The sequence below is a fragment of the Anolis carolinensis genome, unplaced genomic scaffold (assembly GCF_035594765.1).
Source record: "Anolis carolinensis isolate JA03-04 unplaced genomic scaffold, rAnoCar3.1.pri scaffold_7, whole genome shotgun sequence".
NCBI classification, from domain to species: domain Eukaryota; kingdom Metazoa; phylum Chordata; class Lepidosauria; order Squamata; family Dactyloidae; genus Anolis; species Anolis carolinensis.
In genome coordinates, this window is record NW_026943818.1 from 36,228,194 (window position 1) to 36,255,016 (window position 26,823).

The 26,823-nt window shown below is 44.9% G+C and overlaps 1 protein-coding gene and 2 long non-coding RNA genes across 4 annotated transcripts in view; 1 reads left to right on the plus strand and 2 right to left on the minus strand.

Moving 5' to 3' along the window:
* LOC134293111 (uncharacterized) overlaps window positions 1–25,028 on the minus strand; it is a 46,963-nt gene extending 21,935 nt beyond the window's left edge. Inside the window, exon 1 of the long non-coding RNA XR_010000145.1 lies at window positions 23,990–25,028. This is a non-coding gene — a long non-coding RNA (uncharacterized LOC134293111). The remainder of the gene's footprint in view (window positions 1–23,989) is intronic.
* The window catches only part of LOC134293112 (uncharacterized), a 214,411-nt gene that overhangs the window by 127,580 nt on the left and 60,008 nt on the right, over window positions 1–26,823 (plus strand). The gene's annotated exons all lie outside the window — the stretch shown is intronic.
* On the minus strand, window positions 53–5,329 carry LOC134293110 (uncharacterized). The gene is made up of 2 exons (XM_062959644.1): window positions 3,559–5,329; window positions 53–330 (listed from the first exon to the last, which is right to left on the minus strand). The coding sequence occupies exons 1-2, from the start codon at window positions 5,104–5,106 to the stop codon at window positions 289–291; spliced, it is 1,590 nt and encodes a 529-aa protein (XP_062815714.1). The 5' UTR covers window positions 5,107–5,329; the 3' UTR covers window positions 53–288.

Sequence of the window (26,823 nt, forward strand, 5' to 3'; positions counted from 1 at the left end):
CGAACTGTCAGCTCACCACAGCCGCTCCTGAATGAACACACGAGACTCTCTGTGGTATCACCAGGAACTTTTACTGTAGGAAACATGAACATCAGAAAAGCCAAGAATGGGAGGCTCCGGCCAACCCTCCTTTATATACCCTCCCCCTCATTTGAACAGTCTCTTCCCGCTCAGTAAAACCCCGCGCAAATTCCCCGCCAAGTCCATCAGCCGTTTCTCCTCCGAGTCCTGGGACGCAGGTGTCTTATCAATGTCAGTGACCCTGAAACTCAGAGCCACATCCAGGCTCTAGTAGCAGGGTTCTGACATGGCGTCCTCCTCCCCTTCGTCCTGGAAGGAAAAGATTAAACACAACTATTGTTCTCCGCTGTCCAGAGTTCCTTTATACTTTTTTAACAGGCTGCAATGGAATAGCGGGTGTACCTTTCCTAGGTCCTTTGGTAGCCTCAGCTCATAGGTCACTTCGTTTATTCTTTTTGCTACCCTGAATGGCCCTATATAGCGTGGAGCCAATTTCTTGGATGGGAACCCCAATTTCAGGTTTTTTGTGCTCAGCCAAACCAGATCTCCTTCGCCCAATTTGTCCCCCTCTCGGCGCCTACGATCCGCAAAGAGCTTGTACTTCTTTTGTGTTTCCCGCAATGCCTCTACCACGGTTTGCCACCCTTGCTTGATTTTGGCCGGCCATTCCTCGTCGGTCTGGCCCTCCCCTTCCTTCCACTCGGGTAGCCTGGGGAAAGGTGCCACCTCCTGTCCGTATACTATTTCGAATGGGGCACGACCTGTGGCCGAATGTACGGCCCCGTTAAAAGCCATCTCAGCAAACGGAAGAAGGTCCGCCCAATCATCCTGTCTATAATTGGTGTACATCCTTAAGAATTGGCACAGTGTCTGTTGGGTACGTTCGACCCCCCCGTTGGTCGCGGGATGAAAGGCCGAGCTCAGGTTCCTTTCTGCTCCTAACAGCTGTAAGAATTTTCCCCAAAATTTTGCAGTAAATTGGACTCCCCGGTCACTAATTATCTTGTCGGGACACCCATGTAGGCGATATACATGCTTCACATACAAATCAGCAAGTTTTTCAGCTGAAGGGAGTTTTGGCAGAGCCACAAAGTGTGCCTGTTTTGAGAATAGGTCCAATATTGTCCAAATGTATCTGTGGCCTCTGCTGGGGGGTAGTTCGCCTACAAAATCCATGGCTACGCATTCCCATGGCCTCATGGGCTCCACCACCTTCTGCAATAGCCCCTGGGGCTTCCCCGGTGGTGTTTTTCCCTCTGCACATAATTCACACTGCGTGACGTATCCCCTGGCGTCTTTCCTCATTCCGGGCCACCAGCATTGTTTGGCCAACAGTTTAATAGTCCTGGTGGGGCCTAGATGACCCGCACCCTTGTTATCATGGTACTTCCTTAACATTTCTCGTCTTAAACATTCAGGAATATACAATTTCTTATTTACAAACACCAAATCCCCACACAATTCTCCCTTTTCTTTGTTTGTTTGTAACCATTTGTCCATTCCATACGCTCGCTTCAACTCTTCCTCCCATATTTCTCCTCCCCCCGTGGAAATGGCAGTACGTTTGTTTTCTTTGGCCGCTTGTGCTCGAGTTAGTACTGCCAGGCCCCATTGCTTATCAAGAAAAATACTCCCTTCAGATTCCTGAATTCCTCCCCCGTGCTGAGGCATCCGAGAGAGAGCGTCAGCGAGTATATTATGTTTCCCCTGGAAGAATCTGAGTCTGAAATCAAAACGGCTGAAATATTGGGCCCATCTAATTTGCTTCGCTGATAGTTTACGAGGGGATCTTAGATACTGTAAATTTCTATGGTCAGTCCACACCTCAAACGGTGTTCCACTTCCTTCCAGAAAGTGTCTCCAGCACTCTAGTGCTTTTAGAATCGCTAAGGCTTCTCTCTCCCAAATCGGCCAGTTTTTTTCTGTATCGCTAAACTTTTTTGACAGATAGCCACATGGCTTCAGGTTCCCCCCCTCGTCTTTCTGTAGCAGAACTGCCCCATATGCCCGGTCTGACGCATCGCAATGTAATACAAAGGCTTTAGACATATCAGGGTGCTGTAGGACAGGCTCCTCAGTAAAACGCTTTTTAAGGGCTTCGAAAGCTTCCTGGCATTCTATTGTCCAGGTCAGTTTGGCCCCTGGGGCCTTCACTTTGGCTGTTTCTCCCCTACCTTTAGTCTTTAACAAATCCGTTAATGGCAAAGTGAGGCGCGCAAAGTCCTTGATAAATGTTCTATAGAAGTTTGCGAACCCTAGGAAGGATTGCAGCTGCTTCCGTGTTTTGGGGGCTTCCCACCCCCTCACGTCTTCTACCTTCGCAGGGTCCATCGCCACTCCCTGGGAGGAAATCCTATACCCCAGAAAGTCTATCTGGTCTTTATTGAACTCGCACTTGGCAAGCTTCGCATACAGTTTTGCTTCTCTCAACTTTTGCAGGACTTCCCTGACTAGTTCTATGTGTTGCTCCTTAGTCCGAGATACTAACAATATGTCATCTAAAAAAACAAAGACTCCCTTGTACAACAATGGATGCAACACTTCGTTGATTAATTGCATGAACGCGGCGCCTCCGCCGCACAAACCGAAAGGGAGCACACGATAATTGAATAATCCGAATGCACAGGAGAAGGCCGTCTTCCACCTGTCCTCTGGTTTAATCTGCAATTTATGGTACGCTTCAATTAAGTCCAATTTAGTGAATATCTGTCCCTCCGATAACTGGGCGATCAAGTCCTTCACTAAAGGTAGGGGGTATTTATTTCCAGAACTGATTGCATTCAGGCCCCTGTAGTCAATGCAGAGCCTCAGCGTTTGGTCCTTTTTCCGCCTGAACAACACAGGCGCCCCTAGAGGGGAATTTGAAGGCTCTATGAAACCCCTCGCTAGGTTTTTATCAATGTATTTTCTCAGTTCCTCCTTTTCCCTAGCCGACATTGGGTATATTTTTGCCTTAGGAAGCTCTGCTCCTGGGACTAGCTCTATCTTCACTTCAACTCTCCGCTTCGGTGGGAAACTGTCTGCTTCCTTCTCATCAAATACGTCCACAAAATCCCGATACTCTGGGGGTAATTTATCTGCCAGTTCTGCTATCCTGATAGAGTCTTCCTCCCCCCTTTTCCCCGGCTCCCTCTCCACTTCCTGGCTCCCTCCTTCCAACTTCATCCTGAAGATCATGCTCTTATCCTCCCAGTTGATTTGCGGGTTGGCCTGCCCCAGCCATGGCATGCCTAGTATAACATTATAGCTGGCTATTTGTGATATCACAAATGACACCTTTCCTTCCCAACTCCCTATCTTACACTTTACATCTTCGGCACTGTACTTAGCTAATGATCCCGATGCTGTGGATCCGTCCAACTGCGAAAAAGCTATTGGGGATTCTAGGTTCGTTCTTTCGCATCCCAATCCCTCGGCTAATTCAGGGGAGATGATGTTCCTGGAACATCCACAATCCACAAATGCTTTGCAGGTTGCTTGTTTGCTGCCACTTTCCAGCTGAATGGGGACCACTATCATGGCTTTGTCCTGACTTACCAACCCCCCCGAGTGGTGCCTCATCGGTGGTTCTTCCTCGGCGCGTTTCCCTGCCACGGCTCTTGGTTTGGGCGGGCCTCCGCCTTCCCCTTTTCTCTGCCAGCACTCGGCAGCCCTGTGGCCCAAACGGCCGCACACGAAGCAGCCCCTCCTGCTGGTGCTCACGTTCCCTGTCGGCTCCGTTCTCCTCCCGGCTGGGGTTGATCCCTCCTTCCGGCTCCCCTCTTTCATCTGCGGCCGCTGCTGTAGCCCTCCTCGGTGCCTCCTCGCCTGGGCCAGCGATGTCTCGATGCGCCCCGCCAGCTGAATCCATCCGCGCAGTGTGTCAGGCTCATCACGATGCACCGCCCAGGAGAGGATCTCCCGCCTGAGCCCCTCTTTGAAGAGTTCTATCTTTGTCACTGCAGACCATTCCGGCACCTTTTCAGCGAGGCATTGGAACTCCTCCGCATACTCAGATACCGACCTCTGCCCCTGGGAGACGGTCTTCAACTCCTCCCTCGCCCGGATCTGCTCCAGTGGATCTCGGAAACGGGTCTCCAGGGCCCCCATAAAGCGTCGGAGTGACCCCAGACATGGGTCGCGCCGCGCGTGTAGTTGAACGTACCAGCTGGCCGCTCCCCTCTTCAACACTGCACCAATGGCCCGTACCCGGCTGGATTCCGTTCTAAAAGTGTGGGCATTGTCCTCCATATAGCCCCTCACCGTGGTCAGGAAAAAATCCAGTTCAGAGGACTCTCCCCCAAACTCGATCCTTAGTTCCTCTCGTCTCGGTAGGGGTCCCTGTGGTGGCAATCCCCAATTCTCCGCCCGTCGCAAGCCCCCTTGCGGGCCAGTGGGCCCCGCTGCTGCTTCCCTTTGTCCTGTGCCACGCCCGGCATTCGCCAGGGGCACCAGGGTCTCAGTTGGGAGCGTAGCCGGGATTCTCGGAGGCTTTTCCCCTTCGTCGTCACTCTCCTCCACCCGCGTCAGGCTCGTTTGGATCTTGGGCCGGGCACCGGGCTCCTTTCGCATTTCCCTTCCCTTCGGTGCTGGGAGGTCTGCAAAGCCCTGGCTGCTTCCCATGCTCACGTCCCACATTGAGCTAGCCCGGAGTTCCCTTCCTCGCTCCGGCTCCGCCAAAACCGCCAGGCGCTCCATCGCCCTCGACATCACTGCCAGGGTGGTCTCCATCGCCGACATCCTCTCCTCCAGAAACACCATCTTTTGCGGGCCTGGGGAAGGTGAACCTTCCTCTCCTCCGGTGCTATCTCCCCGCACCACTCCGCGCCTCTGGGTTACCCCATTTGGCTGGGCATAAGCGGTGGATGACGCCAGGGCCGCCAGCTGGTGGAACTCAGCGTCCGTCTCGGGAGTGGCCCTTTCCGACCTTCCTCCTCCGGCGCCCAAGAGCTCTTCATCCTCCACTTGCATGTTACACCTCACCGCTACAGCGGGATGGTGTCCGTATTCTTGGCTTAGTGTCAGCTCACCACAGCCGCTCCTGAATGAACACACGAGACTCTCTGTGGTATCACCAGGAACTTTTACTGTAGGAAACATGAACATCAGAAAAGCCAAGAATGGGAGGCTCCGGCCAACCCTCCTTTATATACCCTCCCCCTCATTTGAACAGTCTCTTCCCGCTCAGTAAAACCCCGCGCAAATTCCCCGCCAAGTCCATCAGCCGTTTCTCCTCCGAGTCCTGGGACGCAGGTGTCTTATCAATGTCAGTGACCCTGAAACTCAGAGCCACATCCAGGCTCTAGTAGCAGGGTTCTGACATCGAACTATAAATCCCAGTACCTACAACTCCTATACATCAAGGTCAATCCTTGTATGTGTGTATAGATTACCAAAAATAAAGTACTGTAGTTATTTAACTCTAAGACGGACCCCCTGCCCCCTGCCTATATATTCCAGTTTTATATTGTATTGCTGTTTTTATCTTTTATATTGTGAATTGTGTATTATGTTTTCATTTTATTCCATTTAACTATGCCCCATGTAAGCCACCCCGAGTTCCCGCTGGGAAATGGTGGTGGGATATAAATATTATTATTATATTTATTATTATTATTGACACAACGACATAGTATGACACAGCAAACAAGATCGATATGCTGGATTTCGTATCACAGAATCACAAGTCGAACACTTCCCAAGCGTTTAGGACTGTGTGATGTATATTATATTTATTATTATTATTATTATTATTATTATTATTATTATTATTATTATTATATAAATGTTGGATTTTTGGTTGTGTATATATGAAAGGTTGTGGTAGAGTTTGTTATCATATGTTTAAAATATTAAACATTTTAAACAGCCTGACCTATGAGACATGATTTCCGGCTTTGGAGGTCAGAACTTCCTTCGGACTAAGGAATGTGCCTTCTTATCTCTCTGTTATACTGTGTGAGAGAAGAGCCGAGCTGAAGAATGCTGGCTTCGAGCGATGGACTTTGCTGCAATTATAAATATCTTTATAAATACTAAATAGATGTTTGAACTTCAGACTGCAGATGTCTTTGAGTCTGACTTTGGAGGAATTGGTGAGGGCAGAAATTCACCAATTCATCAGGGTGCTGGTCCGGAGCATGATTGATCGATGGTGTTTGAAGAAACCCACCTAACACACACCCTGACCCCTGGCTCTGCATCTTGACAATAAATACCTCTAAACTAGGTTGCATCTTGGAATTGCAAGTGTATCGTACGTAGTTTTGGTGGCAGTGCTGAAATTAGGATGTGTCTTACAATTGGTGGTGTCTTACAATTGAAGAAATGTGGTAGTTGTGTGTAAGAACAAAGCTAAATTTGTTGGATTGCTCTGCTATAATCCCATCTGGAAGGATGCTCCTCACAACTTGCAGTCTATGTTTGTGTGGAACACCAGGATATAGGGATTTCACTATATGATGTTCCCTAGACCCAATCCATTCTATGGGTCAGGGGTCTCCAAACTAAGGCCCGTGGGCCAGAGGTGGCCCTCCAAGGTCATTGACCAGGCCCTTGTCCTAAACTTTACACTTAGGGTTGACCTAAGTCTACCTGGTTTTTGGAGGTCTCTTTGCTTACCTATGGTCTTATGAGATTGTCTAGATGGTCTTTGAAGGTCTCTTTGCTTAGCTACGGCCTTATGAGACCATCTAGATGGCTTTTGGAGGTCACTTTCTTTACCTATGGTCCTATGAGACCATCTAGATGGCCTTTGAGGGTCCCTTTCCTTACCTATGGTTTGATGAGATTGTCTAGTTGTCCTTTGGGGGCCCTTTTCCTTACCTATGGTCTTATGAGACCATCTAGATGGTCTTTGAGATCCCTTTCCTTATTTATGGTCTTCTGATGGCCTGATGAGATCATCTAGATGGCCTTTGAGGATCTCTTTTCCTTACATATGGTCTTATGAAACCATCTATATGGTCTTTGAGGGTCTCTTTCCTTATCTATGGTCTTCTGATGGCCTGATGAGATCATCTAGATGGTCTTTGAGGGTCCCTTTCCTTATCTATGGTCTTCTGATGGCCTGATGAGATCATCTAGATGGTCTTTGAGGGTCCCTTTCCTTATCTATGGTCTTCTGATGGCCTGATGAGATCATCTAGATGGTCTTTGAGGGTCTCTTTCCTTATATATGGTCTTCTGATGGCCTGATGAAACCATCTAGATGGTCTTTGAGGGTCCCTTTCCTTATCTATGGTCTTCTGATGGCCTGATGAGATCATCTAGATGGTCTTTGAGGGTCCCTTTTCTTATCTATGGTCTTCTGATGGCCTGATGAGATCATCTAGATGGCCTTTGAGGATCTCTTTTCCTTACATATGGTCTTATGAAACCATCTATATGGTCTTTGAGGGTCTCTTTCCTTATCTATGGTCTTCTGATGGCCTGATGAGATCATCTAGATGGTCTTTGAGGGTCCCTTTCCTTATCTATGGTCTTCTGATGGCCTGATGAGATCATCTAGATGGCCTTTGAGAGTTCCTTTCCTTATGTATGGTCTTATGAGACCATCTAGATGGTCTTTGGGGGTCTCTTTGCTTACCTATGGTCTTATGAGATCGTCTAGGTCAGAGGTCCCCAACGACTTGAAGGCACACAACAACAACAATCCTAATTTTGGACTATTCATCATAGTCTGGCCCCCCAACAATCTGAGCGACTGTGAACCGGCCCTTCTCTTAAAAAGTTTGAGCATCCCTGCTATGGATATCCATTTCCTAGCTGACTCCCAGATGGATACAAAGAACCCTATCCCAACAATAACTCAATTTTCTTCCTTTATTCTCCCATCTTCTATCTTGAGTGTTTTCTCCTCCGCCGCCCCGTCCTGTCTCTCCTCCCTTTTCTCTTCTTGTCCTATTTCTCACCTCTCATCAGCGTAATTTTTTTATCTCACCTTAAACACCGCCTTCCCCTACTTACGCTGCTTCCCTTTTTCATGGGGCTTTTCATTCTGAATTCTCTTCATGTGGGAAGCACTTTATCTGTCAGGGAAGCCGGGGGAAGCTATCTCGCCGCCTTATCAGTCTCCTGTTCTCTTTCATTATCTTCGGCGCAGCGCCAGAGCATCAGAAAGGGCATCTTTGTTCTTCCCATCTAATGTAATTTAGAATACAGCAATTCGAGCCTTTTGAGAAAATTATGTACGCAAACATACATCCATTACCACCCCCTCATCCCTTCTCAGTACAAAACACATATGCGTGGATGCCGGCGAGATGCAGACAGACAGCTGAAGGCCTGAAAATACACTGGTAGGAACATTTGAGCAGGAGGGAAAGGCGGGTTGCATTCAGTGACAGGTGGGAGCTGCCAGCAATCTTGACGATAATGCAAGAGATTTGATTATGGAGGGATCTGATTTAAAATGTTCTCTCTAGTTGTGTCCTAGTCCTCCAGTGTGATATTATGACCAGTCATAATGTAGGGCCGAGAGATTCCGAGAGAGAACACATCTCCAGGTCAGCTACCATGCTGGAAGACCTAGAAATTCCTAGAGAAGTGTTTGTGATGGAAAAAGAGAGGCGAAGTGCGAAGTATGGAACCCTGCGCAGATGGGGAAGCCTTAGCATTGAACGGTTGTGTTGTTAAAGTGCAAAGTATGGAACCCTGCGCAGACGGGGAAGCCTTAGCATTGAACGGTTGTGTTGTTAAAGTGCAAAGTATGGAACCCTGCGCAGACGGGGAAGCCTTAGCATTGAACGGTTGTGTTGTTAAAGTGCGAAGTATGGAACCCTGCGCAGACGGGGAAGCCTTAGCATTGAACGGTTGTGTTGTTAAAGTGCAAAGTATGGAACCCTGCGCAGACGGGGAAGCCTTAGCATTGAACGGTTGTGTTGTTAAAGTGCGAAGTATGGAACCCAGTGCAGACGGGGAAGCCTTAGCATTGAACGGTTGTGTTGTTAAAGTGCAAAGTATGGAACCCTGCGCAGACGGGGAAGCCTTAACATTGAACGGTTGTGTTGTTAAAGTGCAAAGTATGGAACCCTGCGCAGACGGGGAAGCCTTAACATTGAACGGTTGTGTTGTTAAAGTGCAAAGTATGGAACCCTGCGCAGACGGGGAAGCCTTAACATTGAACGGTTGTGTTGTTAAAGTGCAAAGTATGGAACCCTGCGCAGACGGGGAAGCCTTAGCATTGAACGGTTGTGTTGTTAAAGTGCAAAGTATGGAACCCTGCGCAGACGGGGAAGCCTTAACATTGAACGGTTGTGTTGTTAAAGTGCAAAGTATGGAACCCTGCGCAGACGGGGAAGCCTTAACATTGAACGGTTGTGTTGTTAAAGTGCAAAGTATGGAACCCTGCGCAGACGGGGAAGCCTTAACATTGAACGGTTGTGTTGTTAAAGTGCGAAGTATGGAACCCTGCACAGACGGGGAAGCCTTAGCATTGAACGGTTGTGTTGTTAAAGTCGGTCAATGCAACAACGTGTAGTCATCGAATTCTTGACAGCAGAAGGTGTCACCCCAAAGGAGATTCATCAGAGAATGCAAGCTGTTTATGGTGATTGTGTTGATGTGAGTTCTGTGTGTCATTGGGTGAGTAAGTTTGAAGATGTTGAGATGGGAACATCTGACTTGCGTGACTTGTGGGAAAGCTGCTTATTAGTGCGCCTCTGAACCAGACATTGTCTCCTTCATAAACATTCCCTCCGGCTCCATCCCTGGGTAAACATCTCCCTTCTGTCAAATCCATCCTCCTCCTCCGGGCTAGCATGCCCATCTGGCCTTTGCTGAACTGGACTTGACTGAGAACAGCAATGTGGCTCAGAGTGCCTGCTTGCAACCTCATCTCTGGTTCCAGAATCCTCTGCTGGAATCAATTCAGGCAAAGGTAGCTGAATTTCAGGCCTAAAATCCAAGTCTTGAATGGGGCCAAAGTCTGGCTCCAGCTCAGGCTGAGCTACAATTCCCTCCAAACCTTTCCAGTATATTTAGTTGGTTGGGGGCTTTTCTGTGCCATGTTTAGTCCAGGTTGGTCATTCGTAGGGGTCGCAGTGTTCTGTTGAAGTCGGATCCAAAGCAGGTGAAAGTACTGCAAATCCCATTATTTATTTTATTTATTTATTTACAGCATTTATATTCCGCCCTTCTCACCCCAAAGGGGACTCAGGGCGGATCACATTACACATATAGGCAAACATTCAATGCCTATAAGACAAGAGAAACATAGGCTCCAAGCAGGCCTCGAACTCATGACCTCCTGGTCAGAGTGATTCATTGCAGTGATTCATTGCAGCTGCTCTCCAGCCTGCGCCCATCATTCGTGGTGCATCCATGGTCAAGAAGACAGAATAGGGTTGGTTTGGGGGGGGGGACCCATTAAAGGAGCAACTGGCAGTTGCCAGTTGAGTTTTCAATTACAATCAACGGGGTATACTGTTATACCTCAGCCATCAGGATCTGGCCCTCCACAGGAGATGGAGTGGGTCTCAGAGGCTGATTTGGATTTTGAGCCTCTCCGGAATTTGGATCAGAGCCCAATGTCTTTGCAGGTGCCTGAAATTGTGCTTCCAGAGAAACAGCTAATTGGGGAACATTCCGATGTTAACTCAAGGCTGGATTCACCAGATGGAGTTGTGGTAGGGGAGGATGTGTCTTTTGATCGCAGACAATCTATCTCCCAGGATAGGAGTCAAAGGGAAGTGCTGCGAAGAAGTAAACGTTTGGCTCTCAAGCGCTGTAATGAATGAACTTTCCCATGTGAAGCTGTGATTGCCCTGGATCTTATTGAGCGGTAGCCTTGAGGTTTCCTTAAAGGGACCTCGCTCCTTGTTTTCTTTGCGGTGTCAACATTGCTATTCTTGAGAGAGGCATCTCTGTTCATGTCTCTTGCCTTGTTCCCGTGCCGTTTCCAGCATACCCAGTTGGAGTTTGTGCCTTGTGACTCTCGAGTATACCTCGCCTTGTTACTCTTGTTTCCCTGCTTGTTACTCTTGTTTCCCTCTGAAAACCCAGTGTGGTTTTCAGAGTGCTCTCGTACCTTTGCTCTCATAAACTGGCTTCACTCTCATCCTACCACCTCTCTATGAATATGTGAAATGAGACCTGTTAGGTATGCATAAACACTAAAGAGTCGATCAGGTTCCTCTCTCCATTTAGTCCAGCCTTGCTCCCATCGAGATCCTTTGGAGTTGCCTCAGGGCACCCTGCTCAGGAGGCGGAGGGGGCAGCAGATGGTTCAAAGCAAGTGCTGGCAACAGGCATCTTTTTCATCCACAAATGTCACCCTGCTCAGCATGAAATGTCGCTCCACGCCAGATGCCTGCCAGATTCTCCCAGATGTTTCGTTCCGGCTACATCTGTGCAGATAGTGCCTGGGAGTAATGGGTTTTAGCTTTATCTTCCTTTCCTGGAGGTGTACCATTGGACGTCTTGACCCCGATCATTCACAGCTTGTGGTTTCTATTTCTGTGGGCTCTGTGATATCTGCCTCCTACACAGAGGAACACTTCAAATTACAGGAAAAGAGGGTTGCTGTATGTTTTCCGGGCTGTGTGGCCATGTTCCAGAAGTATTCTCTCCTGACGTTTTGCCCACATCTATGGCAGGCATCCTCAGAGTTTGTGAAGCCTTCCAAGCTTCACCTCCTGGCCTGGGGGAATCCTATGTTCAGAGTAGTTAGCTGTCCCCTGATTGATTCCTGTCTGGAATTCTTTGTTTTCAGAGTGCTACTCCTTATTTACTGTTCTGATTTTGGAATTTTTAATGATTAATTACAACATTCACACTGGCCTCCAACAGACAAGAGTTCTTTCTTCCACCCAGATATATAAACCTTCCTTGCTTAGTTTCTCCATACTTCACAACCTCTAAGGATGCCTGCCATAGATGTGGACGAAACGTCAGGAGAGAATACTTCTGGAACATATCCATCCAGCCCAGAAAACGTGCAACAACAAGGCCATGAAAGCCTTCGACAACATACAGGAAAAGAGATTTCACTTCAACATTAGGAACCACTCATAGCAGCGAATCAACTTTGGGTTTTAGTCTGAACTTTAAGTCACTGAATCATACAATTGGAAAATACACCCAGGGCCATCCGGTCCAACCATTGCTACTGCAGTTACAATGCATTATGTGAGTCTATACTCACTATATAATGTGGTTTCAAACAGTGTAGATGAGTGTGTGGTTGAAGGCTTTCATGGCCGGAATCACAGGATTGTTGTGTGTTTCCCAGGCTGTATGGCCATCTTCCAGAAGTATTCTCTCCTGATGTTTCACCCACATCTATGGCAGGCATCCTCAGAGGTTGGAGAAACTAAGCAAGGAAGGTTTATATATCTCTGGAAGGTCCAGGATGGGGGAAAGAACTCTTGTCAGTTGGAGGCCAGTTTGAATGTTGTAATTAATCACCTTGATTAGCATTAAATCGCCTTGCAAGTTTCATGTCCTGGCCTGGAGGAATCCTTTGTTCAGAGCTGTTAGCTGTCCCCTGATTGATCCCTGTCTGGAGTTCTTCTGTTTTCAGAGTGCTGCTCCTTATTTACTGTTCTGATTTTGGAGTTTTTTAAAATACAGTAGAGTCTCACTTATCCAAGCTAAACGGGCCGGCAGAAGCTTGGATAAGGAAATATCTTGGATAATAAGGAGGGATTAAGGAAAAGCCTATTAAACATCAAATCAGGTTATGATTTTACAAATTAAGCACCACAACATCATGTTTTACAACAAATTTGGCAGAAAAAGCAGTTCAATACGCAGTAATGGTATGTTGTAATTACTGTATTTAAAAATTTAGCACCAAAATATCACGATATATTGAAAACATTGACTACAAAAATGGCTTGGATAATTCAGAAACTTGGATAAGCGAGGCTTGGATAAGTGAGACTCTACTGTACTGGTAGCCAGATTTTGTTCATGTTCATGGTTTCCTCCTTTCTATTGAAGTTGTCCACATGCTTGTGGATTTCAACGGCTTCTCTGGCATAGGGGAATAATAACAACAACAACAACAACAACAATCACAAACCAGCAAAGGTCGTGGAAAATGAACACGCAAAGATACTGTGGGACTTCCGAATCCAGACTGACAAAGTTCTGGAACACAACACACCAGACATCACAGTTGTGGAAAAGAAAAAGGTTTGGATCATTGATGGTTGCCATCCCAGGTGACAGTCGCATTGACGAAAAACAACAGGAAAAACTCAGCCGCTATCAGGACCTCAAGGTTGAACTGCAAAGACTCTGGCAGAAACCAGTGCAGGTGGTCCCGGTGGTGATGGGCACACTGGGTGCCGTGCCAAAAGATCTCAGCCAGCATTTGGAAACAATAGACATTGACAAAATCACGATCTGCCAACTGCAAAAGGCCACCCTACTGGGATCTGCACGCATCATCCGAAAATACATCACACAGTCCTAGACACTTGGGAAGTGTCCGACTTGTGATTTTGTGATATGAAATCCAGCATATCTATCTTGTTTGCTGTGTCATACAACGTCGTTGTGTCAATAATAATAACTTTATTTTTATACCCTGCCTCTATCTGCCCAAAGGGGACTCAGGGCGGCTTACATGGGGCCAAGCCCAAATAAAAACAGTAGCAATATAAAGCACAATAATAGACAAGAGACATGCACAATTATAAAATTTAAACATTACCTAAAAAAATAAATGACCAAAACTAATAAAAACATGGATTAAAGCGGAGAGGTTGTAAAAGTAGACTGGGTAAAGTCCACCATATAAATATTGTAAACACGAGGTGACTGATAAAATGCTGCAAATCCTTTGTTCAGAGTAGTTAGCCGCCCCCTGATTGATTCATGTCTGGAATTTTTCAACAGACAAGACTTCTTTCCCCCACCCTCCATATACCTCCCAACCTCTGAGGATGCCTGCCATAGATGTGGGCAAAACGTCAGGAGAGAATGCTTCTGGAGCATGGCCATACAGCCCGGAAAACACACAACAACCCAGTGTAGACGAGACCCATGTTGTTCCTTGTAATACTTCCCCATTCCCATGTTTTCCTTGTGTCAACCCCTCTTTCAGTAACGTATTTCAGTTAGCCTCCTCCAACAGCACTGAAGGGAAGAAGATATCTTTTTTAAAGCTCCCGGAATTAAAGATGTTTCAATAGATTTCAAGGTAAATTGCCCATGAAGAGGCCATGGGGAAAACTCGTACCTGGCGAGGAACGATGGAGGGAGAGGGAGAAATAGCCACAATCTATCAATGGGGAAAGAAGTGAAGCCGGGGGTGAGTAATAATAATAATAGGATATATAAATAAAGAATCAGGCTTCGCTTCTGATTATTCCACCTCTTTGAAAGAGACACAATAGACAGGGGGTGGGTTTGCCAGTGACAGACAATAGAAGGGGAGATAATATATTTAAAACCCATATCAGCTGTTAACAGACCATAAAAACGCTGGTACATTAATCTAGGTCTGTCTGTCATCGAGGCACCGAGCAGCTTTTGTTGTTTTATAGTTTCATTCCTCCAGGCTCGGCCTGACACTTTTGCAAATACATCTCAATTTATTGGGAGGAGAAGAACAAATAGAAGACTCGAGCCTGGTGCTTTTGCTCCACCTTGGAAAGGCAGGGAGGCTTCCTGTAGTTCTATGCAAACCAGGGGTCCTCAAACTTTTAAAGCAGAGGGCTGGTCCACAATCATTCAGACTGCTGAGGGGCCGAATTATCATTTGAAAAAAAATTTCGAACAAATTCCTGTCTTATTTGCAGTGCAAAACAACAACAACAATGAAAGAACAATACAATATTTAAAAATGAAAACAATCTTAACCAACATAAATCTATCAGGATTTTAATGGAAAGTGTGGGCCTGCTTCTGGCCAATGAGATAGTCAAGTGAATGAGGATTGTTGTTGTCATTGTTGTGTGCCTTCAAGTCATTTCAGACTTTGGGCGAGCCTGAGTCTAAAATTAATTAATTAATTATTCACTACATTTATTTACTACATTTATATCCCACCCTTCTCACCCCGAAGGGGACTCAGAGCAGCTGTATGTACATACAATATATTATATTTATTATTTATTTATTTACAACATTTATATCCCGCCCTTCTCACCCGAGGGGACTCAGGGTGGCTTACAAAAATTGGCAAAATTTAATGCCCAAAATGCAATCATAAAAACAAAACAATATAAACAGATTCATTAATAACATTGTTAAAACACATTATAGAAACCTTAAAAACGTATATATGATTAATTCATTTCGTCCAAGATCCTCGTGCTTCATCCTTAAATCAGTCCATGTCAAACTTTGTCATTTACTCATCAAAAGCTATTGATATTATATTATTAGCATACCACAATATTAGCATTCTATATTACGATATTGAACTATACCACTATACTGTAATATTATATGTAACATATAACATATAATTAATATTATTATATGGTATTATTACAGTAGAGTCTCACTTATCCAACACTCGCTTATCCAACGTTCTGGATTATCCAACGCATTTTTGTAGTCAATGTTTTCAATACATTGTGATATTTTGGTGCTAAATTCATAAATACAGTAATTACAACATAACATTACTGCGTATTGAACTACTTTTTCTGTCAAATTTGTTGTATAACATGATGTTTTGGTGCTTAATTTGTAAAATCATAACCTATTTTGATGTTTAATAGGCTTTTCCTTAATCCCTCCTTATTATCCAACATATTTGCTTATCCAACGTTCTGCTGGCCCGTTTATGTTGGATAAGTGAGACTCTACTGTATTTGTATTTTTTAAATTAATTTTATTGTAAGTTATCTTTTTATTTATTACTAGCTGTGCCCAGCCACACGTTGCTGTGGCAAAGTATGGTGGTATGGGAAATAAAGTATTGAGGAATTGGTGGTAGTTAAGGTAAAGGGTCAAGGTTTTACCTTACATTAAGTCCATTATAGCTGTGTGGAAGGGCCTTAAGTCTACATTGCCATATAATCCAGTTAAAATCAGATAATCGGTATTTTATAGGCAGTGTGGAAGAGGCCTAAGTGAGGCCCTAACTCTGTCTGTCCTCACTGTGAGAAGGGCTGTTCGACAGTGGAACTCTCTCCCCGGGGCCGTGGTGGAGGCTCCTTCTTTGGAGGCTTTTAAGCAGAGGCTGGATGGCCATCTGTCGGGGGTGCTTTGAATGTGATTTCCTGCTTCTTAGCAGGGGGTTGGACTGGATGGCCCATGAGGTCTCTTCCAACTCTACGATTCTATGATTCTATAATTCTATGGTTGCTAGGAGACCAAGTGGGCTGGCAGCAATTGGAATAAAAACAATTATTCCTCTCCCTCTAATTAGGACTTTATTTTTCTTTTCTTTTTGTTGTATCAACATAGAGCCGTGGATGATGGGTTGTGTTGTCAAATTTCAAGGTTGGGTGGGCCTGTAGTTTTGTTGTTTTGTCCGGTGCCGTGATTCCATCACTCTTATCTATATATATAAAAGAGTGATGGCATCAGGGCAGTGGACAAAACAACAAAACTACAGGCCCACCCAACCTTGAAATTTGACAACACAACCCATCATCCACGGCTCTAGGTTGATACCACAAAAAGAAAAGAAAAATAAAATCCTAATTAGAGGGAGAGGAATAATTGATTTTTATCCAATTGCTGCCAGTTAGAAGGCTAAGCTCCACCCACTTGGTCTACTAGCAACTGACTCACCCCAGGGGACAGGCAGGCTTAGGCTTCACTTAGGCCTCTTCCACAGATTATCTAATTAATATCGCAAAGAACACTACTCTGAAAACAAGGGAATTCCAGACAGGAAACAATCTGGGCCAGCTAACACCTCCCAACAAAAAATTCACTCAGGAAGGAAACAGCTAGGCTTTAAAGATGCAAGGCCATTACATCCTAATCATTTCCCCTAATTGCAGCATTCATACTTGCCTCCAACAGACAAAAAAATCAGAAATATTGTATATTCACAACCTTTACAAAATAATATCCCCTGATGGCGCAGTGTGTTAAAGCGCTGAGCTGCTGAACTTCTGGACTGAAAGGTCGCAGGTTTGAATTGGGGGAGCGGAGAGAGCCCCCACTGTTAGCCCCAGCTTCTGCCAACCCAGAAGTTCAAAAACATGCAAATGAGAGTAGATGAATAGGTACTGCTCCAGCGGGAAGATGATGGCGCTCCATGCAGTCATCCCACATGACCTTGGAGGAGTCTACGGACAACGCCGGCTCTTCGGCTTAGAAATGGAGATGAGCACCAACCCTCAGAGTCAGACATGACTGGACTTAATGTCTGGGGAAAACCTTTACCCTTAACCTTAACTACCACCAATTCCTCAATACTTTATTTCCCAGACCACCAGACTTCGCCACAGCAATGCGTGGCCGGACACAGCTAGTAAATATATAGATTCCCATCTAAACCCAAGTAACGAAGGTGGAGGTATTACTTTTCGTTCAACCCTTGTAAAAGCCTGATAAAATCTGAGAGTCTAAACCATGGTGTTCTTAATTTATGGGAAAATCCAGCCCAATTTTTTCCTCTTAAACTCAAAGGCATTCAGCCTCCATTATTTTTCTTGCTCTTTCTCTCTGTGGACCTCCTTTGCTTTGTTCTTCAAATCTTCAGGCCTCTGGCCAAATCCTCTCATTCTGCTCGAAGGTGACATCTGTTCTCAAATAACCCACACTCCAGTTTGTAGGAAGAGAGCACCAGCGGAGATGAAGGATGCAAAGTTCAGAACTGGGGCGAGGAATCCTCAAAGTAGAACTCTGCTGTATTGACCACAAGAGTGCTTAAGGCACCTTCTAGGAATCATCTTACGAGTCTTCCCCCTTCACTCTTTTGTCATTATTAGGGGCGGTTGCAGAAGCGACTACTCTCTTGTGTTGTTGCTGTGTGCTCTTAAGTCAACTCCAGCTTAGAGCGACACTGTAGGGTTTTCCTGACACAGAGCAACGGATTCAAGTTGTAAGAGAAGATATTTATTTATTTATGTACAGTATTTATATCCCACCCTTCTCACCCCAAAGGGGACTCAGGGCAGATCACAGAACACACATATATAGCAAACATTCAGTGCTGTTTATACATTGACAAGGCAGACAATTGTGTCAGAGTAGTTTGCAGCGCAGCAGTAGTTGGATGGAATCAGTGGAACGCAGAACGAAGAGACATCAGAGACGATGGTAAAACTATATACAAAGTTTTACTGACTTCAGTAATAATAAGACAAACAGACTTGTAGACAATGGACGAACACAGGACTCTCACTCCAAGCAGACAGTACTCGACTCAGAACTGAACAGAACAGAACTGATGCAATCAGCAATACACAAACACTTGTGTCTGGACACTCCCCAGTTCCAGCCACACATCAAGGACATCACAGCTCTTAGTAATTAACTCTTTCCAGACTATGTTACACTCTGGATGATGCAATCAGTATGCAATACAGGCAAGACACAAATTTCATTTAAACACTACCAATACACAAATCCCACATTAACAAATTTCACATAGATAGAGGTATATATAGGCTTTCCCATGTCTTTGGCATCTTGGAGGCCTGTGCTCAGTTCCAGACACCAGAGGGGGGCGGGTCTCCATCTCCCTCCTGAAGAGCTTTGTTTGTAAACTTCCTGTTGCACCCCAAGGCAGCGTGAGCACTCGAAAACCAGACAAGAGCCAATATAACACACTATATCTTTATTTAAACAATTATAAATCCAAAGAAAATTAGGTATAGAGTGTCGCACCTCAGAATAGTTCACCTTGCTATAGACACTCAGTCAGACACAGGAAAAGTCTTTTGTAGTTTTATTGAGCAAAAGCAAATATATAAATGAAAGCAGGTGGTTGAAAGGTTTCTCAAAGTTGTAGTAAAAGAGTCAACAGGAATCCAATTCGTTCATAAGCCATAAAAATCCATTAGTCCATAAACCATAGCAATCTGATAATCCATAAGTCAAGGCAGTAGACAGTAGATCCCAAAACAAAGGCCCAAAGGTACAAAGATCCAAGAAACTTCTCTTAGGCATGAAGCAAGAACATCCACACAGATGAAGCGAGGATTTGCTTTGACGAAGAGCTATCTGCAAACGCACACCCCAGGAAGGCCTTTCTTTTTCCAGAAGTGGCCTCTTTCTTTAATCTCTCCGATTAAAAACCCTGTTCCCAGGCGTCTCTTCAACATCTGGCTCTGTCTGCGAGGGAGGACTAGTAGAATCTTCTCGAATTAGTAATTCTCCAGAGTCAATATCTTTGGGCACCTGCAGCTGTAAAGGCCCCTCCATGTCAGTAAATTCCTCATCATTATCTGTGTCAAAGTGCAAGTCCCGAAACACTGCAGGCCCTGGTGCCCTGGCTGGCTGGGATCTAACACTTCCTCTCTGATTGGATTGCCAGCCTTAGACTTAAACAACGAGAGTATTTAAATAAATGATTATCATGCAATCGAAGTGTCGGATTAATAATGTTAACGGACTAAACTCCCCGAAGAAAAGAAGGACATTATATAATCAAATAAGAAGAGAGAAATATGACATAGTGGCCATACAAGAAACTCATATAAGTCAAAAACATGTCTCGCATTTAACTTTTCTTGCAACCCAGCTCCCTGCTGCCTAGGCCTGAAACTGAGCTCTGGCAGCAGCTTCAAGTCCAGGAAAGGAAGGAAGGATCCAATACTGCAGACTAACTCAAGCAGAGAAATCAGCCATAGCAGAGCACTTGATGAACTAACCTGGACATAGTATATTATTTGAGAACACAGAAATGGTTGACCACTCCAACAACTACACAGTGAAGCCATTGAAATCAACAAGCATGTGGACAACTTCAACAGAAAGGAGGAAATGAACAAAAAAAAATCTCCAAAAATCAGAACAGTAAAGAAGGAGCAGCACTCTGAAAACAGAAGAATTCCATACAGGAATCAATCAGGGGGCAGCTAACGACTCTGAACAAAGGATTCCCCCAGGCCAGGATGTGAGGCTGGGAAGGCCATTTAATGCTAACAAAGGTGATTAATTACAACATTCACACTGGCCTCCAACAGATAAGAGTTCTTTCTTCCACCCAGATATATAAACCTTCCTTGCTTAGTTTCTCCATACCTCACAACCTCTGAGGATGCCTGCCATAGATGTGGACAAAACATCAGGAGAGAATACTTCTGGAACATGGTCATACAGCCCGGAAAACATACAACAAACTTGTGATCCCGGCCATGAAAGCCTTCGACAAACCCATTGACTGCTACATTCCTCCAGTTTCCACCCGGAATGCCCTACCAAATCAATAGTTCGCAGTCAAGCCCTCTGATACAATCGCATCTCCTCAGACCCACAAGATCGGGATGCCAAACTCATAGAAAGACAAGTATTTTCTGAGAATGGAGACCAGTAACTACCTGTATTACAAAACATAGGCAGGGTCGAAGAGCAAGCCAGAAGTCAAAGGGTAAACCTGGAGACAAGGTTGATGAACCATCCAGAACTGGAGCGCAGGCCAGGAGGTGGAGTTGAGGAGCAAATCGGAACACAAGATTCTTCTCTGAAACCAGAAGAATTCCAGACAGGAATCAGTCAGGGGACAGCTAAGGACTCTGAACAAAGGATTCCCCCAGGCCAGGATGTGAGGCTGAGAATATATTTATTTATATTTTTTCATCATTTCTATCCCGCCCTTCTCACCCGAAGGGACTCAGGGCAGTTCACAATCTGGCAAAATTTAATGCCAATATACAGTACAAAAAGATAAAACAATTAGGTAATTTAACAAAATACAAAAAATAGATTTGAAACTATCTATATATATAAAAGGGTAATGGAATCACGGCACCGGACAAAACAACTAAACTAAATGCCCCACAACCTCGAAAATTAACAGCGCAACTTCTCATCCACACCTCTACGTTCATACAACAAAAAGAAAAGAAAAAGTACATACATACATATACTATTCATATTATTATCTATATATATAAAAGGGTAATGGAATCACGGCACCGGACAAAACAACTAAACTAAACGCCCCACAACCTCAAAAATTGACAGCACAACCTCTCATCCACGCCTCTACGTTCATACAACAAAAAGAAAAGAAAATGTAAGTCCTAGACACAGCAACGCGTGGCCGGGCACAGCTAGTACATTATAAAATACTTGAGCCCTTCGTCCACAACACCTTATACATAAACCTTAATCCGGACCAAGTCGAGCCAACAGAGAAGGCCATTGAATGCTAACAAAGGTGATTAATTACAACATTCACACTGGTCTCCAACAGACAAGAGTTCTTTCTTCCACCCAGATATATAAACCTTCCTTGCTTAGTTTCTCCATACCTCACAACCTCTGAGGATGCCTGCCATGGATGTGGGTGAAACGTCAGGAGAGAATACTTCTGGAACATGGCCAGACAGCCCGGAAAACATACAACAACGCTACCCACTGACCATTTTTCTGTTTCTTAAGGACCACCTGTGGTCCATGAACAACTGGTTGGGAACCACTGCTGGAAAACAAACTTGGCCAAGAGTACAGAGTCCAACAAATTCCTCTCTTGCCTTGCAGACAATTTTATGGTCCAGAAGGTAGAAAAGGCAACGGGGATCGCAAAGTACATCTCCGCAAAGTACACTGTGGATCTAAGCTGGTCTTAAAGGTCAGACTAAAACAGGGAGCAGATTTCCACACCCGCTGCTCAGCCTTGATCAGTCCCTGTACCAGACAGGCATTTTGATTGGAAAGACCTTTAGTCTGATCTGACAAAAAGCAGCTTTTTATGTCCTTATGGGTATAATCAACCCGTCAGACCTGCCCTTCATGAAACACATAATCTCCCCCATCGCCCCTTTGCTGAAAGTATAATTGACTGTCCTTACCATTTTAATGACGGCCCTGTCACCATCATAAAGCACACGCCAGCTCCCAAAAACAAATGCGCTTGTCATTCTTAAATATTTTGAATGTCTCTGAAAAGAGCAAAGGACCATTAAAATTTGGATGAACCAGGAATGCACATAAACATAGACTATAATTCTGGAAATCATTGTTTCCCCGGTGGCACTTGCTACTAGGTTAGTGGCTAAAACAAAAGAGCGTCTCGCTTCAAAGATGATAGCCATGGCCATCGTGATGCGGCTCAATTGCTGAGATTTCAGCCTCTGAAAAAGACGGATGGACAGAGAAGACGGGGAGGTGGGGATCGCGCAGATGTCAGAATAGCACAACTGCAGACAGAGTCCAAGATGAAGATCGCTTTCATTAGATAATGGGATTGCGGTTTCGAGATGAAAGACAGCCAAGGCGACACAACAGTGGCAAAACCCACAACTCTCAGCTGCGAGCTGGTTAGCGGCAGAAAGAGAGGCTTGTGTAAATCCATGCCTGCTGTGCGTGATGCATCTCTGATGTAGTCATGCCCCTTTCCTTCAAATGCAACAATCATAGCCATGGAAAGATGTAAGGTATTTGAAAAGCTGTTCAGCTTCGCAACTGTCAAATGCCTGCAGGCGGCAAGTGTTCAGAGAAATAGATTATTGGACAGGAAAGGTAGAGCCCAAGCAAGAAGGGATCCTAAGGTCATCTAGTCTAATTCCTTGTCCTGTAGGAGACTGAACACCCTTGAAAGACACACATCCAACCTCGGTTCAAAGACCTCGGAGGCATTTTCATAGAATCATAGAATAGTAGAGTTGGAAGAGACCTCATGGGCCATCTAGTCCAACCCCCCGCCAAGAAGCAGGAAATCGCATTCAAAGCACCCCCGACAGATGGCCATCCAGCCTCTGCTTAATTCTTGCACGATATCAACCATCTCTGTCCTGTTTTGTCTTTCAAGAACAACCTTAAAACAGTAAGTAAATGAAAACGGTCTTACTTCAGCAAAACATAAAGTACAGCACACTCAGTGGAATAATGTCAGCTCTTGAAAGCTATAGGACTCAAAGCAGGCTCACACAGGAAATGCTTTATTGAAGACCTTCTTTACAAGTTGAAAACAAAGCTAGAACTAACGTATTCCCGCCAAACCCCGAGTATATCCACCTCCTACCTCCCCCCGTTTCCATATTCACACATAATAATAATAATAACATCAGGAGAGGAATTTTCCAGGGAGAGTCATTGTCCCCTCTGCTTTTCATTATTGCCATGATCCCTCTGTCAACAATCTTACAAAAAACAAATCTCGGGTATCAAACATCTAAGAATTCTCACAAAATTTCGCATCTGATGTACATGGATGACCTGAAGCTATATGGGAAAACGGAACCTGAAATCCAGTCTCTGACTAACACTGTCTGAATTTTTAGCACTGATATCAGCATGGAGTTTGGCTTGGACAAATGTTCGACAGTGGCATTGAAGAAGGGAAAAATCATTGAAAGTGAGGGCATAAATATGCCTAATGGCCAAACAATAAAGTGTCACCAGCCAGAGACCTATAAACATCTGGGCATATTACAGCTGGACAACATCAAGCATGAACATGTGAAGACTGTGGTCAGCAAAATCAGAACAGTAAATAAGGAGCAGCACTCTGAAAACAGAAGAACTCCAGACAGGGATCAATCAGGGGACAGCTAACAGCTCTGAACAAAGGATTCCCCCAAGCCAGGACATGAAGCTTGCAAGGCCATTTATGTTGGATAAGTGAGACTCTACTGTACTTGCAAAATCTCCTCAGATTCTAACTCACCCTCAGATTCATGAACACTTTCCTGCTCCCCTTCCTCTTCGGAAGAAGAGGAATCTCGAACAACACCCAGATGTTTTGATATTTTACCATCCTTGTGGGAGGCTTCTATCATGTCCCTGCATGGGGAGCTGGAGCTGACAGAGGGAGCTCACCTGCTCTCCCCAGATTCAAATATCCAACCTGTCAGTCAGCAAGGGTTTAACCCACTGTGCCACCGGGGGCTCCTACTAGTGTGCCAAGACCTAGAATACATTTGCCATAGCATTGATGTCCAGGACAACGCACCATGATCCTGGTGTGCTTCCAGCGTCGCCGTTCATGTTCGGCAAACCTTCTACAGGAATCCCAGAAATCTTCTCGCCAGATGGAACTCCCAATTTAATGGAATATTTGGAACCCAGCGAGGCCACGGATGTCACGGCTGCGTACATTAACAAAGCACGAGTGCCTGGTTTCTTTGCAGACTGAAAAGTGCGCAACCGCCGCATTCTCCAGCGCCGTAATGGGTGCTTGCTTGTTTCCTTAGAATCGCGTGAGAGCCTCCTTACATAAAAAAACAGGCGAGCGCTTTGCTTTGAAGTGCCTCCTCTCCATCCCAGAGCGGTGGCGATGTGGCTGACGCTTTCCCACCTGAAACGGGTTCCGGCATATTCATCATTCCAGGTGCTAACACGCCAATGCTTTTCAAAGGCCTCTTCATGTCCCTTTGTCTCTGTCCCTTTCAAAGAGGGATTTTTTTTTTTTTGGTCCCGGCGGAAAACGGTGGGGGACCATTTAAAAGACGTCAGCTACGCGCACCTTTAATTAAAGCGTAAATTGTCCACCGGGACACGGCTGATAGTATCCGGGGTCTGGAGAGGACAGAACACCTGGGAAATCCTCAGTGTATTACAGCGGAAGACAAATGGGGAAAGTGCAGGCCGTAAGAGAAATCCCATGGCTCCCAGGACTCAAAAATGGGGGTCACGGTGTAGCCAGGACCCAGTTCTTTACTATAAAGAAATGTAGATATTAATTGTGTAAATAAGCCTTTTTGTAATGTTAAAGACTGAACTTTGGTTCTTTGCCTTCTAAGCTCTAAATTCTTCACAGCCACGTGGCACTTCACGCTCTGCTTGCTGTGAGCTGAATGCTCAACTTAATTTTTTAAAAAATTATTATTATTTAAGAAAAAGTTACAATTATATAAACATATTAGCTGTGCCCGGCCACACGTTACTGTGGCGAAGTATGGTGGTATGGAAAATAAAGTATATTATATTATCTGCTTAGAACTGGATTATATGAGGCCCCTTCTACACAACTGTATAAAATGCACACTGAAGTGGATTATATGGCAGTAGGGACTCAAGAGAATCCAGTTCAAAGGAGATAATATAAGATTATAAATGGGTTACGTAGCTGTGTGGAAGGGCCTTGAGTCTACTCTGCCATCTAATCCAGTTAAAATCAGATAATCTGTATTTTATAGGTAGTGTGGAAGAGGCCTAAGTGAGGCCTAACTCTGCCTGTCCCCTGGGCTGAGTGGGTTGCTAGGAGACCAAGTGGGCAGAGCTTAGCCTTCTAACTGGCAGCAATTGGATAAAAACAATTATTCCTCTCCCTCTAATTAGGACTTTATTTTTCTTTTCTTTTTGTTGTATCAACCTAGAGGCGTGGATGATGGATTGTGTTGTCAAATTTGGAGGTTGGGGGGTGTTTAGTTTTGTTGTTTTGCTCGGTGCCAGGATTCCATCACTCATTTATATATATAGATTCTATTCATTTCCCCCTCTTTTATTTACATTCACCCCTGTGCTTCCCTTCCCCAGAGCCATCTCTTCTTCTGTAGTCCAACCAAAATTCTTCTTCTGTAGTCCAACCAATTCTTCATTTGGGGGAAAATTCCCGTCTTCTTTTTCCAATAATTTTTCTAGAAATTTTCTCCAAATACTCTCAAAATCATTTTTTTCCATAACCTCTTCTTTACTTTTAAATTTGATGTTAGCTTGTCATTCTGCCCCCTTGTGATCGCACCTGAGCACTGGATACATACCTTGAATCCAGCAGCTAATGCTTTCTATCTCTATACTGCCTCCTTGTGATCGCACCTGAGCACTGCAAACATACCTAGAATCCAGCAGCTGATCCTTTCTATCTCTATACTGCCCCCTTGTGATTGCATCTGAGCACTGCAAACATACCTAGAATCCAGCAGCTAATCCTTTCTATCTCTATACTGCCCCCTTGTGATTGCATCTGAGCACTGTAAACATACCTAGAATCCAGCAGCTGATCCTTTCTGTCTCTATACTGCTGCCTTGTAATTGCATCTGAACACTGCATACATACCTAGAATCCAGCAGCGAATCCTTTCTATCTGTATACTGCCCCCTTATGATTGCACCTGAGCACTGCATACATACCTAGAATCCTGCAGCTGATCCTTTCTATCTCTATACTGCCCTCTTGCGAGCCCATCTGAGTACTGCATACACACCTAGAATTCAGAAGCTGATCCTTTTTATCTCTATACTGCCCTCTTGCGATCGCATCTGAGTACTGCATACATTCATATCTAGAGACCAGTAGCTAAGCCTTTCTACTCTATATACTGCAATTTGGGGCTGCATCTGACATACGTAGAAGCTGGTAGCTAATCCTTTCTATCTCTACACTGCCCCCTTGTGATTGCATCTGAGCACTGCATACATACTTGGAACCCAGCAGCTAATCCTTTCTATCTCTATACTGCCCTCTTGCGATCGCATCTGAGTACTGCATACATTCATATCTAGAGACCAGTAGCTAAGCCTTTCTACTCTATATACTGCAATTTGGGGCTGCATCTGACATACGTAGAAGGTGGTAGCTAATCCTTTCTATCTACATAGTGCCATTTTTTAACTTTTCTGGTGAAATCCCCACATTATTTTAAGTTTAGTAATGAAGAATACCTGGACCAAGTTTGATCCAGAGCCATCAAGCTGTGTGGGAGTCTTTGTGGTATCAAAATAATGTGCAAATTATGAATTTGGCAGTTCCGTGTCCTCGCGCTTGCAATCTAAATGTAAGATATAGTCCCTTTTGCAACCCAGGGCATGCAGGGCTTTTTGTTGGCATTAATGAATCTGTTTCAG

Bases quoted from the DNA above. Each gene is read 5' to 3' on its own strand.
- LOC134293110 (XM_062959644.1), bottom strand. From the start codon at position 5,106: ATGTTCATGTTTCCTACAGTAAAAGTTCCTGGTGATACCACAGAGAGT. The intron at 331-3,558 runs GTAAGTCAGGAC...TTTTCCTTCCAG, and splicing joins GGCACCACTCGGGGGGGTTG to GACGAAGGGGAGGAGGACGC.